At 37.2% G+C, this 21,243-nt stretch overlaps 1 protein-coding gene across 1 annotated transcript in view; it reads left to right on the top strand.

Annotated features, from left to right (window-relative positions):
• The window catches only part of LOC101740096 (uncharacterized), a 41,327-nt gene extending 21,827 nt beyond the window's left edge, over window positions 1-19,500 (top strand). The window contains exons 4-9 of the mRNA XM_038020822.2: window positions 4,517-4,726; window positions 5,769-5,909; window positions 6,846-7,023; window positions 8,414-8,552; window positions 9,428-9,605; window positions 11,534-19,500. Of these exons, the coding sequence (XP_037876750.1) occupies window positions 4,517-4,726; window positions 5,769-5,909; window positions 6,846-7,023; window positions 8,414-8,552; window positions 9,428-9,605; window positions 11,534-12,502 (1,815 nt within the window). The 3' untranslated portion in view covers window positions 12,503-19,500. The remainder of the gene's footprint in view (window positions 1-4,516; window positions 4,727-5,768; window positions 5,910-6,845; window positions 7,024-8,413; window positions 8,553-9,427; window positions 9,606-11,533) is intronic.
• The last annotated feature ends 1,743 nt before the right edge of the window (window positions 19,501-21,243 follow it).

Below are 21,243 nucleotides of genomic sequence, written 5' to 3'. Positions count from 1 at the left end.
TTAGGTCAATTAGTTTTCCTATACTCGACCTTAAATTATTAACTACATCGAAATGTAAGGTAAACTGTAAAAGCGGTATACATTTTTAATTGTTTTATTTCAGTTTAAATGGTACCTGTTCTAGATACAATGGCTTTCGTATAATGTATCTAAGGTTTTTAGTACACTCTTGAACTGCAGATTATGAATTGATTATGAATTGTGTTTCATAATATGTATATAACTATTAAATTTTCAGCCGACTTGTGCTAACAGTAATACTGTATAGTTTGTTAAGTAAAGCGCTATACACAAGACAATAGAGTGATACAAATCCATCCAATATTGTTCGATAATGTAGTTTAGAACAAAGCTTAACCCTAGAAATATCATTCTGCGATGGTCATCATAATGATCCTCCTGCCCTTCTCCCAGTCACCTGGGGTCGGCGCAACATGTTTTCTCCTTCCATACTCCTCTATCATATACCATTTCTTCGCTCACTCCCCTCTTACACATATCGTCTTTCACGCAATCCATTCATATCTTCTTAGGTCTACTTCTTCCTCTAAATCGAATAGTCCCGTTTATCAAACTATGTTTAACACATTAAAAATTCGAGAATATTAAAGTTTTCGGTTTATAATGTAATTACATGTATCTATTCTATCTGCTGCCATATTTATAGACGTTCAAAGCATAGAGCCTGGTCTAAACTTTCTTTTAAACGAACTCATGTATAGTTTCTATCTTGTGGACTTAACTTTTTCAAACTTTTTACTGTTGTATCAATCATTTACTGTTGAAAATTTAAAAACCATAACCATATCCGACATTTATGCCTCCAGATTTATACTCCAATATTTTCTAATAAAAGTTATCGGCTTAGTCTATCTTTAAATAAACTTAAGTATCGTCTAGGATTTTTAGACCAGACAATCATAAAAACGAGGCTTATTATTACCTATTAAATTATGATTATCTTTTAACCGATTTCAAATCCAAATGAGTTCTGAATTTCGGGCGTATCTTTTTGACAGCACTGAAGACTCTTCAGACGTATTGAACAGGACTTAGGTCACCTCCAATATGTTTTGATGAAATTGGCCATATCTATCTATCTATCTTCTATCTATATATATAAAAATGAATTGCTGTTCGTTAGTCTCACTAAAACTCGAGAATGGCTGGACCGATTTGGCTAATTTTTGTCTTGAATTATTTGTGGAAGTCCAGAGAAGGTTTAAAAGGTAGATAAATATGAAAATGCTCGGAATTAACAAAAACCCGTCGAACAGATTCCTTTTATTTGTTTTAAGTTTATTTTACACAAAAGTTTAGGTCTTATTTATCGATGGTGGCACTACGAGGTCTGCCGGGTCAGCTAGTTAATAATAATCATCATCTAGAATATCGTTCGAAGAAACCAAAACCATGTTTCTGCAGTGGAACGGTTCGACCAATAAACCAACCGAAGCGTGTAGCATTAATATAAATATTCTCAGCAGGTGACCGGTTTGTTAGTTGTTGAAATGCGATCCGCTATCGCTAATTGGGGATAGAGGACGTCTCCCACGCGTTTCATTATTCAATAACACCCTACGGTTGCCTACGTTTCGCGAGAATACTGTCGCGAAACCGTATGATGATGACCTTGGAATTTATTTTTTGTCGTACTCGACAGGATTGTTTTCTAATTGTATTCGTTAAGTTCATTATCTTCTGATTGATGCATAAGTCGTTAGTTTTCTATTCACTGTTTTCAAAGATTGGAAAAATTTGACAAGTGATCTACACATCTATATATTAATACGTGAAGCAAAAACTTTGTATCCCTTTTTACGAAAATTGCGTGGACGGAGGAGTATGAAATTTTCTACACTTATAGAGAATATAGAGAAGAAGTGCACAATGTTAATATTTTTTTTAATAATGCATAAAATATACATTAAATCAATAAAGAAAACGTTACACACACTACATACCATGTATTTGACGCACACACGCATGCATACTGTTTATTGTCAAACTTTTGTTCTTGACGCCTCTTGTCAAATTGAGAATAGATTAAATATTGTTTGTCTTTGTTAATATTTTTTATAGTGTAGTCTTGGCGAAATTTGTGATTATAGAAGTATAAAATACAATCATAATAGTGTAGAAACTTACAATTCCAATTAATTATAGTCGAATTTCGACTACTGCGGGACCTCTAGTTCCTTATTAAATCGTGATCAGTTGGTCATGGGTGCATTAGTATTAACCCTTTAAGCGCGAATCGTCGATAGATCGACTTTCTATTAATGCGTATAAAGTACGGAGCGTCAGAATACCAACTATTTGCACATTTTGAATATATTATATTATGTAGGTAGTAGATTTCGACCTGTACGGATGTGTCTTAGCCCGCGCATGTGTAAAGTTATAACATTTACATACATATAAAACAACAATTTAAAATTATTTTGTTGTAAATTTTGCATTGGCTTTTGTATATATTTTTTAAAGTTAAAGTTTTTATAAGGTACTTTTTTTTTAATTAAAATAAGCTCAGCATTAAAGGGGCTCAATAGAACTGTTACTATCCGTGTCGTGCATATGCATCCATGAGTCGTCCTTATACATCAATGAGTCGTCCGTGGTCAGGAAAACTTAGAAATATTAGAAAAGTCGGAAATAATACAATGACAATTAATTAACGCGAGATTTGTCGTAAAAGTTTCTTTTAATTATGGCAACAAATCGAGAAACCGAGGAAAATACTACATATTAGTGTAGGTCTATAGCAACTTGTCCCGTCTAGCACGGACGAATATTATTCTGATAGTTCGATACAGTTATTATAAATGTTTTTATTTCAGGCTATTTATTTCTGTACTTTAAATATTATAGCTTAAATGCCTAAATGCCTTTTAATTACCTAACCCCTAAGGGGTAAAATTTTAAGAAATGATATATGTATGTGTACATTATTTCTTTACCAACAGTTAAAAAAAAATCGTGTTTCTTTGAAAATGACGCGTTTCTATACTGTTATTATTATTCTTATATTATATCCTTTAAAGAAATTTCGAAAAATCCCTCTTTGATGACGCTTACACTCTAAACATAATCCAAAATATAAAATCGCTTTAGTTTTTCCTGATCGCAAATATGTTTTTAGTAGCCCGCTTATCAAATCGGTATCAAAACAAAAACATAGATAATATATATTAAACTGCAATTAGAGATATGAATTTGCACGGTCTTTACTGCAAGTTGGGTTTGTTGCGATCCTGTGTTACGAACACAATACTGTTAATACAACAACAGTGACCTGTCATCATGGCTGTTCGTTTACCTCTTTTGGAATTGAAATGATAGATGTCCCTCAAACGAGAACACACAATTGCTTCTTGACAGAAACCTCTTAACACGTTGACTGCCACATAGGTAACCGGTGCCCTACGCGGCGCACTGAAGTCATTACGACGATTTAATCTTCGATCTACATACTAAGGCGCCGGAATATCAGTTGACTCTGGGAATGACCAATCCGTAGATATTCAGTCTATTTTTTAAAAGGCCTAAAAATCTAAAACATACATTAACAAATAAAAGAAGGCAAAATTAGGTAATCCAGGCGCTTAGTAACAGAAATCGACGTAATTACTTCAGCGCGCCGCGTTGGGCACCGGTGACCTACACGGCAATCAAAGGGGTAAACAATATCCGAAATATAGTTGTCGATTTGTCTCCACGGCCTCCACGGATTTGAGGCCACGGTGCTCACCGGTGAGCTTTAACTTATAGAAAGGTTCTGGCTATGAAGGTCGCCCGTGAGGCGGGTGTGTGTTCCAACGTAAACGCTTCCTACAAGCTACAGATTCAGGCTACTAAACGAAACGCGTATGGAAGTGAGCCGCGTGGCCCTTTAGCCGAATCGTACGGCATGGTTTTCAAATCCATTAAAAACTTGTAGTTTTTACCAAGGCTTAAAAACTAGACGATAAAAGTCGATAATTTTTATCTTCCGTGCAAATTATCGCATTTTATAAATTTTAGAATGAAAAGCTCAAGTTGATAAAAATTACCGACTCCTTGATTTTGGCGTGGCCCGAATAGTATACTCGTAGTACGCTAGGCCCACCGGTGGGTCACAAAGCGTTCAACGTATTAAACGAAATACCCTTTCACCCCTCGATACTATATTCATTGAAACTGTTACACAGAAACTTTTTTTTTTATTCTACCTAAGCTGATAGCCTTGAGAGGCTATTTCAGCGTAATCTTAACTAGTAGGTGAGCTTACGAGGCTCAAACCTGACGACGTTGCTAACACGAACCCTAGCAAGAGTCGTACTTCGCAGAATCTACCGCCAGAACGTGACCCACTAAGAAGATCCGGCGAGAAACTCAGTGGGCTGTGTCGGTGGGTTAATTCGCTCGTTGAGCCCTTCGTCGCAAGCGACGGGTTCGACGAGAACGATGACCGGTGCTTGAGGTACCTAGAAGCACCGTTAGTGGATCGGTAGACCATGAAACTTCAATGTTTCAGGTAATATATCTAAAGTCAAGTCCGGCAGCTGTGTACAAGCAGCTGACCGACGGCTCGGAGTGGTCGCTGTTGAATTTCCGGGACGCGTCCGGAGGCCCGCCGCTGTTCGATATATCGCTGCTGGACGTCCTACAGGGCATCAAGGTGGCGCACGAAGCCGGCTTCTTCGACTTCGAGCACTTCGATGCCGAACAGTATTTGTTTTACGAGGTAATTTGATAATTTCGTTTAACAAATTCTTACATAACAACGCATCATGCAATTTCACTGGTGGTAGAACCTCTTGTGAGTCCGCACGGGTAGGTACCACCACCCTGCCTATTTCTGCCGTGAAGCAGTAATGCGTTTCGGTTTGAAGGGTGTAACCGTTGTAACTATACTGAGACTTTAGAACTTATATCTCAAGGTGGGTGGCGCATTTACGTTGTAGATGTCTATTGGCTCCAGTAACCACTTAACACCAGGTGGGCTGTGAGTTCGTCCACCAATCTAAGCAATAAAAAAAATCTCCGGCCCTTCTCCCAGTCACCTGGGGTCAGCGCAACATGTTTTCTCCTTCCATACTCCTCCATAATATATCATTTTTTCGCTCACTCCCCTCTTACACATATCGTCTTTCACGCAATCCACCCATTTCTTCTTAGGTCTACCTCTTCCTCTATATCCTTCCACATTCACAGTTAAAACTTTCTCACCAACCTCATTTTCATTTCATAACAACGCATTTACATAACAATGCATATCACTAGGCTATGTATGGAAATGGTAGTGCAAGTTAGAGGGGGAAGAGGTCGACCGAAGAAGACATGGATGGAGTGTGTGAGTGACGATATGAGAGAGAGAGGAGTGAGTGCTAAGATGACGGCTGATAGAAGAAAATGAATGAATGAGAACCACGCTATGTATTATACTTTCAGTTACTGATATTTCGCATTATCCTCAAGAATAACAAAAAAAAATATCCGTTTCCTCACTTATTTTATTTTTATTGCTTATATGTGTGGACGAGCTCACAGCCTACCGGGTGTTAAGTGGTTACTTGAGCCCATAGACACCTACAACGTAAATGCGCCACACACCTTGAGATATCAGTCCTAAGGTCTCAGTATAGTTACAACGGCTGCCCCACCCTTCAAACCGAAACGCATTACTGCTTCACGGCAGATTATATCAACTCACTTGATTGACAACTTAATTGATTATATCAACATTTCTGATGAACCTAATAGATTATTATTATTATTAATTTCAGAAAGTTGAAAACGGCGATCTCAACTGGATCGTTCCGGGTAAGATGTTGGCGTTCTCCGGGCCGCACCACCGGTCTCGGCTTGACCGCGGCTACCCCCTGCACAGTCCCGAACATTATCACGACTACTTCCGTACTCATAATGTGAGTTTTTTTTCTACCTATTCTATTACCCTCGAGGGGTTATTCTAGATTCACCGAACTAGTATGTGAGCTCACGGTGCTCAAAGTGATGTAATATAGTATAATAATAATACAGTCATCTATACCCCTATACTAATATATAAATTTACAGTGGTTTTTACGTATGTTCCGTTATAACTACTGAACCATGCATTCGATTGACTTGAAACTTGGTGTCCATGTAGAAAATACATGTACTTAATGGATAGGCTAATATTTGTATGAGTGTTGGACTCCCTATACCAGTTGCCGGGGCGTTAATGATGAGAATCTTTGTGGGGGTGAGAAATAAATATGTTAATTTTAAATGCCCAGCGAAGCGGACGGGTACAGCTAGTACAATATAATTTCGCTAACGTCATAGCGTTTTTAAATTCACCAAAGAAGCCTTAAAAGCTTATACTAAATTTAGATAAAAAAAATATTGCTTAGATGGAACGAGCTCACTTTCTACCCGGTGTTAAGTGGATACTGGAGCCTATAGACATCTACGACATACATGTGCCATTCACCTTGAGATATAAGTTCTAAGGTCTCAAGTATAGTTACAACGGCTGCCCCACCCTTCAAACCGAAATGCATTACTGCTTCACGGCAGAAATAGGCAGGGCGGTGGTACCTACCCGCGCGGACTCACAAGAGGTCCTACCACCAGTCAAGAAGTGCAACCTCTTTGACAGGACGTTTCTTTGACCATTTCTTTTCGAATTCTTGTCAAGTCTCTGTCTTAGTCTGTGTCTATGTCTAGTCATTGTAGGTCTTATGTCCTGTCAAAGAGGATGCACGCCACGACAATTCCTTTTTTTAAAAACCTAATCGGGAGACCCCGCGTAACTGTGCGAAAGGTATAGATTGAGGGGATATGGCGGTATCACTGCAGGTGTGCGTATGTTCCAGGTGACCACGATCGTCCGTCTGAACAAGAAGTCGTACGACGCCCGCCAGTTCACGTCGCACGGCTTCGAGCACAGGGAGCTGTTCTTCGTCGACGGCTCGGTGCCCTCGGACCTCATCGTGAACCGCTTCATTCGTATCGCGGAGGCTGCTAAGGGCGCGGTCGCGGTGCACTGTAAAGGTATGTTTACATTCAGAAACTAGTTATATATTATGGCTTGAACTGATGTCTCTCATTTCCCCGGTCAGCGTTCTCGAGTAAATTAACCCTCAGACACAGCCCACTGAGTTTCTCGCCGGATCTTCTCAGTGGGTCGCGTTTCCGATCCGGTGGTAGATTCTGCGAAGCTCTGCTCTTGCTAGGGTTCGTGCTAGCAACGTCGTAAGGTTTGAGCCCCGTGAGCTCACCTACTAGCTAAGGTTACGCTGAAATAGCCCCTCAAGGCTATCAGCTTAGGTAGGAAAAAAAATATCTCATTTTGTTTGTCGCATAAACATCACCCTGCGAACACACTTCACGCCGTGTATAAGTAGTGTTAGGAGACCGCTTCCGAAAACGAAGACAGACGATAGTGCTAATGACACCTTTGATGATGGGATGAAAAAAAAATCGATCCTGATTTTTTAAAAAAAACATATTTTTAAACGCCGCGCCCGGGCGTTCGTTGATCCGAGCATCAGCTGTTTTTGATTTTGTGTTTCATTGCTGGTTTTTTTAAATAATAAATTAATGTATTTTTTATGAAACTATTGTTTCATTTAGCTGTATTGACACGATGGAGCGTAAATAATACTAATAAACCGCTTTAAAAATATGACTTTTTTTAAATCAGGATCGATTTTTTTCCGTCCCATCATCAAAGGCGTCATTCATACTATCGTCTGTCTTCGTTTTCGGAAGCGGTCTCCTAACACCCACTATATAGGGTGTAACAAAAATGTTATTTATTGCCGTTGCTTAGCAACCCTGCTTATTGTTACTTTAACCCATAGACACAGCCCACTGAGTTTCTCGCCGGATCATCTCAGTGGGTCACGTTTCCGATCCGGTGGTAGATTCTGCGAAGCACGGCTCTTGCTAGGGTTTGAGCCCCGTGAGCTCACCTACTAGTTAAGCCTGAAATAGCTTCTTAAAGGCTATCAGCTTACGTAGGAAAAAAAATATTGTTACATTAATGATTTAGAATGTAAATTCTGCCATCCACCTTTTTTTTTTTTTTTATTGCTTAGATGTGTGGACGAGCTCACAGCCCACCTGGTGTTAAGTGGTTACTGGAGCCCATAGACATCTACAGCGTAAATGCGCCACACACCTTGAGATATAAGTTCTAAGATCTCAGTATAGTTACAACGGCTGCCCCACTATTCAAACCGAAACGCATTATTGCTTCACGGCAGAAATAGGCGGGGCGGTGGTACCTACCCGTGCGGACTCACAAGAGGTCCTACCACCAGTAAGAGAAGTGGTGGTACCTACCTTGAGACATGAGGTCTATATCTCGATTTTATTTTAATACGGCTGTCACATGTTTGATGAAATCCCGGTATATTGATGTGCGCTGTGTCGCTAGCCGGGCTGGGCCGCACGGGCACGCTCATCGCCTGCTACATGATGCGGCAGCACGGCTTCACGGCGCGCGAGGCCATCGCGTGGCTGCGCGTGTGCCGCCCGGGCTCCGTCATCGGACACCAGCAGTGGTTCCTCGAGAAGTAACCCTTCAACTATTTATATTAAAAAAAACGTAACGTTACAGTCGACCCCTTGCATTATAATTGGTACAAGCTTCAGTAGTATCGCGCTCAATTTGACGGAATTTGGGGGAGGAACATAATGAATTATTGGAGGCCATATTCAAAGAACCAATTTAAATTAGCAAACAAATTTACACCTTAAACTAGCTAATTTTTTTGCAGCTAGCGACAAAGAAAATTGAATATTTTCTAAAATGGTTCGATAAATAAGTTAACGATATTAGTAGTTTATAGACGCATCGCGCATACTTAAAAAACTGTTAGATGACATCCAGAGAAATGTAAAAAAAAAAATTGTCACTTAAGGGGACTACTAAATCTAAAAACAGTTTTTTTTAATTCTTCGTCTATCAATAAATCCCTACTAATATATAAATGTGAATGTAAGTTTGTTTGTTACGTTTTCACGCGAATGCTACTCAACCGATCATCATGAAACTTTGTACACATATTCTTGGAGGTATTAGAAGTAACGATACATTTTATTAAGAAAACAAAATTGTTTTTTACGAAAAATTAAAAAATTGTTTGTCAAAAAATCTCAAAATCTAACTTCTTCAACGCTATCTACCGGTTCAGTAATGAAGTTCCAATCCTGAGTACTGTAAATGAAGTCGCGGGTAAAATTTAGCGTTATGCCAAAGTAACTATTCCACGCGGACGAAGTCGCCGGCAAAAGCTAGTCTGGTATAAAATAATATTCAGATACATTCATTTCGAAATTTATAAATTAATCACGTGTCTAAAACAAAATTCGTGTAATTGAAGAATTTCTATTCTAACTATTCAGAATGTTAGTTAATTTGAACCTGTTTTATTTTTTCTTCGTCCAGTATCCAGTCGCGGATGCACGCAGAAGGGGAAGCTTACCGTCGGCGGCACAACGTCACGGCGCCGCCCGTCTACACCCGGGGGATATACAGCGACCTGCCCCGCGACCAGACTGTGCTCGACAACCACAAACCAGTATCCCTCAACAGCATACTGCAGAACAACCGGGACGCTAACAAGGTCGGTATTGGTGGTTAGACACTGTACTACCGCTCATAGAAGTCGTGGCCTAAAGGATAAGACGTCCGGTGCATTCGTGTTGAGCGATGCACCGGTGTTCGAATCTCAGGCGGGTACCAATTTTTCTAATGAAATACGTACTCGACAAATGTTCACGATTGACTTCCACGGTGAAGGAATAACATCGTGTAATAAAAATCAAACCCGCAAAATTATAATTTGCGTAATTACTGGTGGTAGAACCTCTTGTGAGTCCGCGCGGGTAGATACCACCGCCCTGCCTATTTCTGCCGTGAAGCAGTAATGCGTTTCGGTTTGAAGGATGAGGCAGCCGTTGTAACTATACTTGAGACATTAGAACTTATATCTCAAGGTGGGTGGCGCATTTACGTTGTAGATGTCTATAGGCTCCAGGAACCACTTAACACTAGGTGGGCTGTGAGCTCGTTCACTCATCTAAGCAAAAAAAAACAAAGTCGTAACCCAAAGCATGACACAGGCTTCACACTTTGGCCCCAACGTTGCTACCAACGTTGAGCGGTTAAAGTGTCCACATGTTGGCCGTTATACTAATTTCTTTCCGTTAGACCCAAAGTGAAGATGTGCGATACCGAAATTAAAATTGCTCTAAGCGCTTTTACAGTACCGAATGCGTATCTATACTAATATATAAATCTACAGTGGTTTTTACGGATGTTCCGTTATAACTAATGAACCGTGCATCCGATTGACTTGAAACTTGGTATCCATGTAGAAAATACATGTACTTAATGGATAGGCTAATATTTATATGAGCGTTGGAATCCCTACACCAGTTGCGGGGGCGTTAATGATGAGAATCTTTATGGGGCTGAGAAATAATAATGTTAATTTTAAATGCCCAGCGAAGGGGACGGGTACAGCTAGTAATATATATTTGTTATTGAAAAAAAGAAAAAGCCACATCAAAGGAGATGGTGGATGACATCGCGATATGCACTCTCGACGCGTGTTGCAACAGGACTGAGCAAAGCGCCAACATGTAGTCGGATCGCGAACGTCGGCACAGATTCCTTTGATAAAACCGACACTCGACGGCCAACTACCAACGATCAGTCCAATGTTGGGGCCAATGCTATTTTCTAAATCCACACATTGGGCGAGTGGCGTTGACGCCTATGTTGGGGTCAATGTGTGGAACCAGCGTCAGACATCAAGTGTACTGAGCGTCGGGACTACACAGGCCAATCTTACCGTAGCACTAATGACTTTTCTAGTGAAATATGTACCTTATGAGCTTGATCAAATGAACGTGTATTAAAAATCACACATACATTAAAGATTTATGTAGTGGCTTGTGGTACTGCAATGCAAGCAAAGGTAGGTAGCATTATCTTGCTTATTTCTACCACGAAGCAGTCACGCGTTGATGTTTCAAGGTTGGCACTTCGAGTTTCAAAAAGTGTTGTATATATCTATCTATCTAGAACTCGGTCATCAATTCAGGAAAATGGATATAGGGTGAACTATAAAGTTTGCGCTCGGCAAGTGGCTAGGGATTAGGAAACTATTTCGTATATGATCGAAATGCTATGCTAACATCAGTAAGAACTTTCTTGAAGATACCCCCCTACGCAATTATTAAAAGAGCGAGACTTCTATGCAAACAGTAACATAATCTTACTACTATATTATGTAACTTCCTCCGATGACGTTCCCTCACGCCTGTCCTTCATATAAGAGTAGGAGTTCACTTCACGCCAGGCTCGTTTGTCTTCTGATCGACCAAGACTTTTATAAATAACGAAATGAGCAAAGGAACCGGTCGCTTCACCAGCAGTCATTGCAATAAATAGTTCAAACAAAACTCGACCGAGTACAAGGGTATCAGATGTACTAGAATAGATTATTAGATAGATAGAATTAACAAATGATCGCCCTTTCCACAGTTGGACAACGGTAACATCATAAACACAACGGAAACCGATTCCGAGAACAACGTGACCACGGTCATCGGCAAATACAAGACCACACCGACGCCGATGTTGCCAGCGAAGAACGTCTTCGCGCCCAAACTCAACTACATGCTGCCGACGAACAACGTCCGCAACGCCAACAACACGAACCTGAAGCAGCCGACCAGGATGAACACGAACCTGAAGAGTTACGTGTCGAAGACGTCCACGTTCCCGCCGACCAGGAGCTCCAACCCGCAGGTCAAGCTCGCGTCTGCTGCCAAGCCGTTCGCGAGCAAGAACAGCTTCCACGGGCAGCGGGCCAACCTAGCGCGACCCGTCATGGCGTACGGACACGCCAGCAGCCCGCTCAAAACGTTCACCAGAAAAACGGGGAGCGTCGGCAAAATCACGAGCGACGCGACGTCGGGCAACACCGTCAGCAACGTGAACTCGACCCTATCCGCCTTGACGGAGAACTGCCATTTGAATGGCCAAAAACGTTTACCATCCGAGCCTAATCTGAAAAACGTCTCGCAAAATAAATCCATAACTAATAACATACCGAGGAAGAAGTTGATTATCCGCTCCAACTCTAGTTCAAGGAAGAAACTGCCCAAGGGCAATAATCTAAAAGGGTTGGAGCCAGCGCACGATTTGTCGTCCAGTGATACCAGCGTCACGAACATAGCGGCGGGTCCGCTCGACACGCCGTTCAGGTTTCGACGGAAAAGGGACAAATCCAACAGCCCCGAGCCGATGGACTGTCTCTCCAACTCTATTATAACTGCTGACGTCACGTCCGACAACGTCGAGGAGTCCAGCGACTCCCAAGGCAACAAGCTCTACAAAATAAAGGCGCTCCGGAAGAAATGCCCGGCTTTCGGAGTGAGCTTGCTCAAGAAAGACGGCATACAGACCAGGTCGAGCAGTTGTGCCAGTACTGCGGTTAAGAAAAAATGATTGAAGTGAATTCGTCATTAGGTAAGTTGTTCGCACTGTACACACAGATTTATAATGTGCATAGCGCATCTAATATATTCGCGTTGTAACAGAAGTCATATCAATGTAAAAAGACATGTCCGAGCAAATTTGAGACTAATTCTTATAGAAAGAGAGTGTTAAACGCTGTTATTCGTGAATCCCACTTGGAAACGACCTCAAATGTAAGTAATCTCATTAGTGTAATGTATTGAGGTGTGCTGCGATTTTTAGAGTATTATATACTGTAGTCTAGATCTCATCAACAACAATCGATTTATTGTTAAATTGGAGTTCATTTATTCAACAAAATAATATACTTTTTTTGTATATTTATTATGATTTCGTGTAATATAAACATTTTGGAAATAGTACATAGTAGATATGTATATGTATACATGTATCCTAAAACATCGTAGCATCCTCGACACGTAAGTCCAAAGTGAATGAATGTATACTGAATGGTACTAAATGCTTGTTAAATTTTCTTCCGTATTCCCAAATGGTCCTATACTTTTTCTAATTTAGAATATCAGTGGTGCATAAATATAAAATAACACTACTTTTGTTTAAATATCTAGTACAATAGTTGAGAATTTTTAAAACTGAAGTTGTTTTTCGTTTATCATTTGTAGTATGACGTCACTATATAATTGCGTGCAACGGACGGAGTTGAGCTATATTATGACGTCATAGTAGTCGGCGCACTAAAACTATATTGTTATAAATCACAATTTGTTGATATCCTTCATTAAAATGTTAATTTATTGACACTGACATTGTCGGAAATTTTTGCATAAATGGGTCTGAATTCAACATGAATTTGTAATCAATGAAATGCCCTTTTTTAATAGAATACGTATCCAGAACGATTGATATACGTTGTTCTGGAGAATAAAGTCGGATCAACTTTTATTTGAAATCTTTTGCTTGATATTCTAAACTGCATACTGTCAATTTAGATTAATTATTGAAAGAAAACTCACACGAAATAATGATAAATTATACAAACCAAACAAGCATGTAATTTTTAAAATGTCTTAAAAATTCCTTTTCCAATTGAATATTTACTTTTAAGGCTCATTAAATACTAACTATAATAATATAAGAGAATCAAAAAATATATTTAGTAAGTGTTAAATTTTAGAACAACACAAATAACAAACTTAAATTTAATACTTACTAAGTATTTTATTTAATTCACATGAAACCACGATCAAACATTTCCGCTGTAAATTATTACAAATAAATTAAAATTAAATGTAGAAGTTAATTCCTAAAATTGAACGAGTTACTAAACGATTATCGGGTTTAAGAATAATAATAATAATAATAATAACTATATATTTTTGTAGAACTTAATTGTAAGTGATAAAAATCGATTGCCATTTTGTTTTATTTTTATTAAGGAATGTTTTATCTGTTGATATTCTGTTGTAACATAGATTATAAATTGGTTAATCTAATTTTTGGATGTTAATTATTTACTTTGCAATACCCGTATACATAATTAGATGCTTTATTTTTCATAACAAGTGTAATAGTTTTTTGAACTAAAATAGTGCAATGAACTTTATGAAACAAAATTATAATATATTAAGTTTTCTTAAAATCATTTATGTCACAAATGCAATAACACCACTATTGTGGGGACTTGAAAACTGTTCTTTTTATATATTAAATATTTACAAACTATAAATGCCAGTTGTAGTATATTGTACTGTCTATATATATACCTTGTGATGTTGATTGGCTTGTCACGCTTCAAGCCATATACATAGTGTTGCTTTATTTACATTCATTTTTGCGTTGTGTTTAAATGTTATCAAATAGGTAGTACTACATATTTATAATGTTCTTTAAATTTGATAGAGCAAATATACTTCTATTGTTAAAATACGCAATTTTTATTTGTAGAATACTTTTCGCGGAAGACTATGTAAGGTCTATGGTCGGTAATTCTTAATGAAAAATATTGAACAAATATTATCTTATGTTTCTTTCTAAAATTTACGAGTTTTCTATGTTTTATACCTTAAATGCGTCTAAATGCTATACTAATAGTTCCTTTATGTTCTATTGACTTTTAAAATATATGTATTTACATAGTTTATTAAAATCGATATCAACTTTTGTAAATAATATATAAATATACATTACGCTATCCTGCTCTAGCTTGACTTGTATTCTTAAAGCGTGAGTGGGATAGTTTGAATTATGACTAGACTTAAGTTATCGGTTTTATTACGTGCAATGTATAAGGAGACTATCGGACTACTGTAATGGAAAAATAATTTTAAATTCTGAAAAAAGCTTTAGAAATTCATACGTGTTGTTTATGGAAACTGTTTACATTTTTTCTGTTATGCTCTCATTTAAAAGCGAGTACTCATTGGTTCAGTGTTAGATTTTACTAATGTAATAATTAATGCATATTTGCGATGCCCTGTGATGTATTTTGTCTGAATGTTTGTCTAAATGAAGTTTCTGAAGTCTTTATTTTCATAAACTTGTTTATTAAATGCAATATATTGATTTGTACAGAATTCACAGCTACGATAAAAGAATAATCGCGGTTAAAAGCGTCCACGTCGGTTACCGGTCATACTCGGAAATTGTGTTTTTTTTTAAAGGTTGGTGAGGCGAGGTAGAGGCTTTTCCAGTTTCACCAGGACAGGTGGGCGAGCAAAGGCTCAGCCAGGAGGGGTGGGATTTGCTAACAGCTACCCGAGCGCCTCCGAAGGAGACCTAACGTTTCAAGAGCAGCCGCTTCGCGAATGAATCTACTACCGGATCGAAATCGCGACCCGGCGAGAAACTCTGATATATGAGTTAGGTCTATCAGAGCAGTAGCTTCACGAAACTTTTATATACGTTTAAATGAGTTTAAGGCGAAAAATATTTGACTACCCCATTTGCTTTGAACATTAATTACAAAATTCCTAGTCTGTTAGTACTGCACTGAGTGTGTTTTAATCAACTTAGTTACTCGCCGATCCTTGGGTTGCGATTTAGACCCGGTGGTAGATTCAGCTATGCACTGCTCTTGTTGTACTAGCGTTAGCATGTTCTCTCGGACTGAGCCCCGTGAGCTCACCTACCAAACCCGCGCAACTGTCATTGCCCCTCAAGGGAGCCGGTGATCAGGTAGTTATAAAAATGTGGCTAACGATTCCGCCTGGTGGCTGCCGCTATACCTGATCATGGTTTTTTTTTATTGCTTCATGGGTGGACGAACACACGGCCCACCTGTTGTTAAGAGTTTAGAGCCCACAGACATCAACAACATAAATGTCGCCACCCGACTTGAGACATGAGTTGTAAGTCTCGGTTTTATAGTACAACGGCTGCCCTTCAAACCGTAACGTAATACTGCTTCACGGCAGAAGTAGGTAGGGTGGTGGTACCTACTCGTGCAGGCTCAACATGGCCAAGCAACCACCACCACCACCACCAGATCATACTTTGATGTTCACTAATTGGCAAAATGTTTGAATTTTAATCTATACATATAAATAAAATTGGAGTATCTGTTTGTAATATTGAAATAGCTTCTTTTTACTACATGCATATGAATATATATAGGTACGGTACATACACCAAAATAACATTTTTTACAATTTTTGTTTCTCTGTCTGTCTGTGTTTGTTCCGGCTAATCTCTAGAACGGCTGGATCGATTTTTACGAGACTTTCACTGATAGGTAGCTGATGATGTATGGAGTAACTTAGCCTACTTTTTTTAGACTAGCTTCGCCCCGCGGCGTCACCCGCGGCACGAAAATAACTGCGGGTAGCATCGCGGGACTCAGCTATCGATAATAAAATTAAATGCTTCCGAAGCGAAGCGAGGGCGGGTCGCTAGTTTAAATAAAAATGCAGTACGTTAGTGTCAAGTTTTTCTTTTAGTACACGAATCTTATACGAAAAATCTCAATATATATTTATTTTTAAATCGTCACGAAAAAAAAACTTCGCATGAATCTAATTATCCCATCTGTTAAGTTTTATCATGTATATGTTATTTGCTGAAAACTAAATAACTCGGCCGACTTGGTTGATTGAATGATTCCTAATTTGAAGAATGATTCTAGCGGCTTCCACGTTTGCAACTCTTTACAAATTCTCCAATGACTTTAAAAACATAACTATTAAATTTATATTATTATTGAACTATATAATATATGAAATTAAATTCACTGCTTTTTTAACTATTTATACTGATTAACTTAAAATTGTTGTTTGGATATTTTTTAATTTATTATTACTACAATTGAAATTGTCTTCACATTAATTTAGTTTTGTTATACTCCTTCCCAGTCCGATAATAAATCGAACTTATTCTTATCAAGCATGTCGAGGGGTGAAATACTATCTTACCTTATACCTTTAAATGAGCAATTCTTGTATACTAATACATATATATATATAATCTGAATCTCTGAAACGGCTCCAACGATTTTTATAAAATTTAGTATACAGGGGATTCCGGGGGCGATAAATCGATCTAGCTACGATTTATTTTCAGAAAATGTTGTTTTATTCGTGTTTTCAATAACCAACTTTATTGATAATCAACTTTATGACTCTTCCCGACATCTATTGGCAATACTATTTTTATTGCTTTAAAGACACAACAAGATGGCGTTATAAAAAAAAAAGCCGAGCGAAGCTCGGTCACCATCTAGTTAGGTTTAAGCGACATTTCGTTTAAAACGCGACATTTATCTTAGTAATTAAAGGTCCGTTTTATTTGGTATTAGCATCAACGATTCGACATTTTTAATTGAACTCCAATTGAATATGCAATTTAGAAAAGGGCACATGTCGCATATTTTGTCAAATACGTTTTTTCATATACATGTAGTTTTGAGGCTTACCTACACCAATTTTATAATAATTCCAGTACGTTTCAATTGCTAATTAACACTAAAATATATTTCAAAAGTAAATATTTTAAATATTACACTGTTTTAGAAAATAATCAGTTTTTTTCATTTCCTGAAAATTTTACATTTTCAAAGATGTGCCCTTTTCGAAATTGCATATTCAATTAAGTTTATCCCATTCAAATAGCTGAAGAAGTTATTTTGTTATGAATTTTTTTTCCAACTTTAAACTTTAAATGGCTCTCCTGCAAAGTTGCAAAAGTTTTGCTTAAACCAAATAGCCTAGTTAACTTAGTTTTGGTCCAAGCTTACAAACTGTCACTTATTTTAATGAGCTCTGAGACACTATGTTCAATTTACTTGAATACTTTAAAGTATTGTCGACGTGTAAAATATAGTATAAGATTCTTGCTATGAATTTTTCCGTGAAATTCTATAGTAATGAGAGATATATTGATATGTTAATTATTTTCGTTAATACATTTTTTTTATCTATTATGCAATTTAAAAATTTGGGATGTTCAATAGAAGGCGTCATTCAATTTATTATGGGGGCCCTGGTGACCACTTAGTGACCCTGAGATTCACTCATCTAGTCTAATAAAAACCGAAAGGCGTGTTTAACCATTTTTTAATCAGAAATAAGTCCAAGAAGGGTAGGTACACATTGTGTTTCATGACGTCACTTCTGTTAAAATAGGGCGTGAGAGAGATAACAATATTATTTACCATGCATCCACTATTATTTTGTTAAATTTTAGTTGATTCATTTTATTACTAAATTAATGGTATTTAAAAAAATATATTTTTCAAATGATTTTGTGCATTATTGTTAGGAGAATACTAGCCCACATCCGGCTTATTTCTACCTCGAAATACTCGTGAGCTCTGGATTCAATATTGGGTCAGTCGCGCACTGACTTTCTCGCCGGATCTCAGTGGGTCACGTTTCCGATCCGGTGGTAGATTTTGCGAAACACTGCTCTTGCTAGGGCCAGTGTAAGCAACACTCCCGCTTGAGCCCCGTGAGCTCACCTACACGTCAAGGGGAAGGCTGAGGCTATGATAACCCATTTCAAAGCAGCTAGACCGAGAACTCCACGGCCCAGTTTGAAGTAGCAGTAGGTATTTGCTGTTGATTTAATACTCCACAAAGAAGATTACCACCTAATTCACCCTGGCATATATTTAAAAAAAATGTAAATATTTTAAAGTACATTAAAAATGAATATAATCATTACTTTCTTTTTCTGCAGCCACTTCGTTAAAAAGGATTCCATTTATTCGAATTTAGGTCTTGTGTACATTGGTAGTAAGTAGGTCTTGCAGCTGTAGTGATATTGATTATAATTGTAATGTATTTATTATAATGTTTCGGTGTGCGTTAAGGTATAGTCTGTTCTGGCATTAGTGGTGTCACGAATCACTATGTTCAATTATTCAGTTCTGTCCAGACCCACATATTTATTTGACTACTAATTTCTGATTTTCTTTCAAGACTGTTAATTCTTGATTTCATAAAATGTATAAAACACATTCATAAACACTTTGATATCCAAGTTCAGTTATGAATTATTATTATTCACTTGCTTTTGAAATGGAATATAGTTTTAACGACTGAAATCACCATCTATTTATACATTGTGTTGTGTTGGAATGTTGAGATTATAGTTATGGTAGTGAGGGCGTAGGGACCAGTGTTGTAATCATTGAAATATTGGCAATTGTTTTCATATTTCACATATATGTATACAGGGATGATTTGTATAACTGAAAACTAATACTTTAATATGATTTCTATGGTGAGAATTTAAATATAAGAAAATATTATATGCTTCATAAAAATATTTTTTATCTACTGCATGGAAAAACATTTTGTTTTTGTAAAGTTGAGACAGAATTTTTCAGTACATTACTGGAAATCGTATGTTAACTTTGTATTAAATAAAATATTATTATGTATGTTGTTTAATTAATATTTTAAATGATAAACTAATGCACTATTGTTAAAATGTATCAAGTGTGTTAAAGGAGGCATCAGTCTTCAGTGTTTACGCTTGTGCTTAATTAAAATAAAAACAATACAATTTAATTTTACGTAGTTTTATTTACAATCGGAAGTAGTTATGTCAAGGCGGAAACATCATTTTGAAGACAATTACAAACAATTACCAGCCTATTAATTTATCAAAACTAGAATGTTTTTGATGTGGTGTGGCAAGCATTGGACAGGGATGACAGTTTAACTGATAAGTAGGTATTTTAGACGGTCCATTTTTTTATTTGTTAATACACATCTGTCAAATGTCTTTGGTCCTGGGATAGCTACTGCCACACACTTAAATATCTTCTAGATGGTATCTACATACAATATTCAGTTCTGTATACTAACATAGGAGTGGGTGATATAAATCGTATATAGATTCAATATCTATATATCGCAGGAATATCGTTGAATCCGATATCGCCCCGCACGAAATCTATATATCGATATCAGCCGATACACGATATTGCTCGATGTGATGCGCATCGCCATATCGTACCGATTCGTGAATCGAAATCTATATTTCGATATCAGCCGATACACGATATTGCTCGATGTGATGCGCATCGGCATATCGTACCGATTCGTTAATATCAACAATATTCGTTTGGTTCGTATCGAATCGGCCAGAGTGAGTGAGCGCACGATAGAGATATCATGTGATGAATGAAACAGAAACAGGCATTATCCATACAATTGTAAGCCTTATATTTAAGTCCATATGTCTGTAGATTATTCTTAGCGTATCAGCAGGATACAATTAAGGAAAGAAGTTTCAACTTTCGACCCTAACTTGAATGCAGTATAGCCTATTTGCATCGTTGAATTTAATTTCACGCGCTTTGACCTTGAACTAGAATTTTTGGACAAGTGTTTATAAATACTTAAAAGTTTTTTGTGTTTGATTTTTAAAGTACACATTTTTCTATTTTTAGTTGAATCCAAATAATTGAGTTTATTTCTTGTGTTTGTATTAAACTTTTGAAATCTACACTCTTTTGGTATATTTTGTAATTTTAAATTAAGACACAAAATACTAAAAACTGAAAATAATGTAGCCAGTCCTAAGCCTGGTAAAAGCATGAAGGAAAGTTTTTTGATATTTTTATTTTCATGTTCTTTTTATTACTTTAAGATCATATTATAAATTGATATCAGAAAAACAACCGTATAACGTTGACTTAAATCTACTACGATATTATATCAGCGTATCGTTTCAAATCTTAAATATCATGAATCGAGAAAATCTACTAGCATCCATCAATATATAGATTCAGAAAATATATAGATTCAATATCCGATATTGATCCTCGATATATAGATACGATTCGATACGCGGCAAAACCGATATTACCCACTCCTATACTAACATACTTAGCACTTATTAGAAATTTAATTAATGAAGTTTCGATTTATATTGTTGAAAATAAGAATATGACTGAATCTTAGTATTGTGTGCTCTTGGTTCAGATATTTTAGACTAATATGGTGTTTTTATATCTTAAATAATCTTAATTTGGTTTTTATTAATCTAAAAGTGTCGTAAACTTTTTGAAGCTTAAGAAATCGAGTCAACAGGGCAAAACGCACTGAAAAGATTCGAATACAACTGCTGTTCTGAAATCTAGTAATTTTATAGACAGTTTCCGTGATGAACATCGATGTAAGAAATGATACTCATGGAACTACAGCGGGGCAACAGTTCGCCTAAACTAAACGGCCTTATTAATAAAATCGGTGTACTAGGATTAATAATTAGTTGTGTTGCTTTACATTATCTACTTTTCAATT

This window comes from Bombyx mori, chromosome 27, assembly GCF_030269925.1.
Source record: "Bombyx mori chromosome 27, ASM3026992v2".
In the NCBI taxonomy this organism is placed as follows: domain Eukaryota; kingdom Metazoa; phylum Arthropoda; class Insecta; order Lepidoptera; family Bombycidae; genus Bombyx; species Bombyx mori.
Note: the sequence above shows the minus strand (reverse complement) of the source record. Positions and strands in the feature narration are given on the sequence as shown.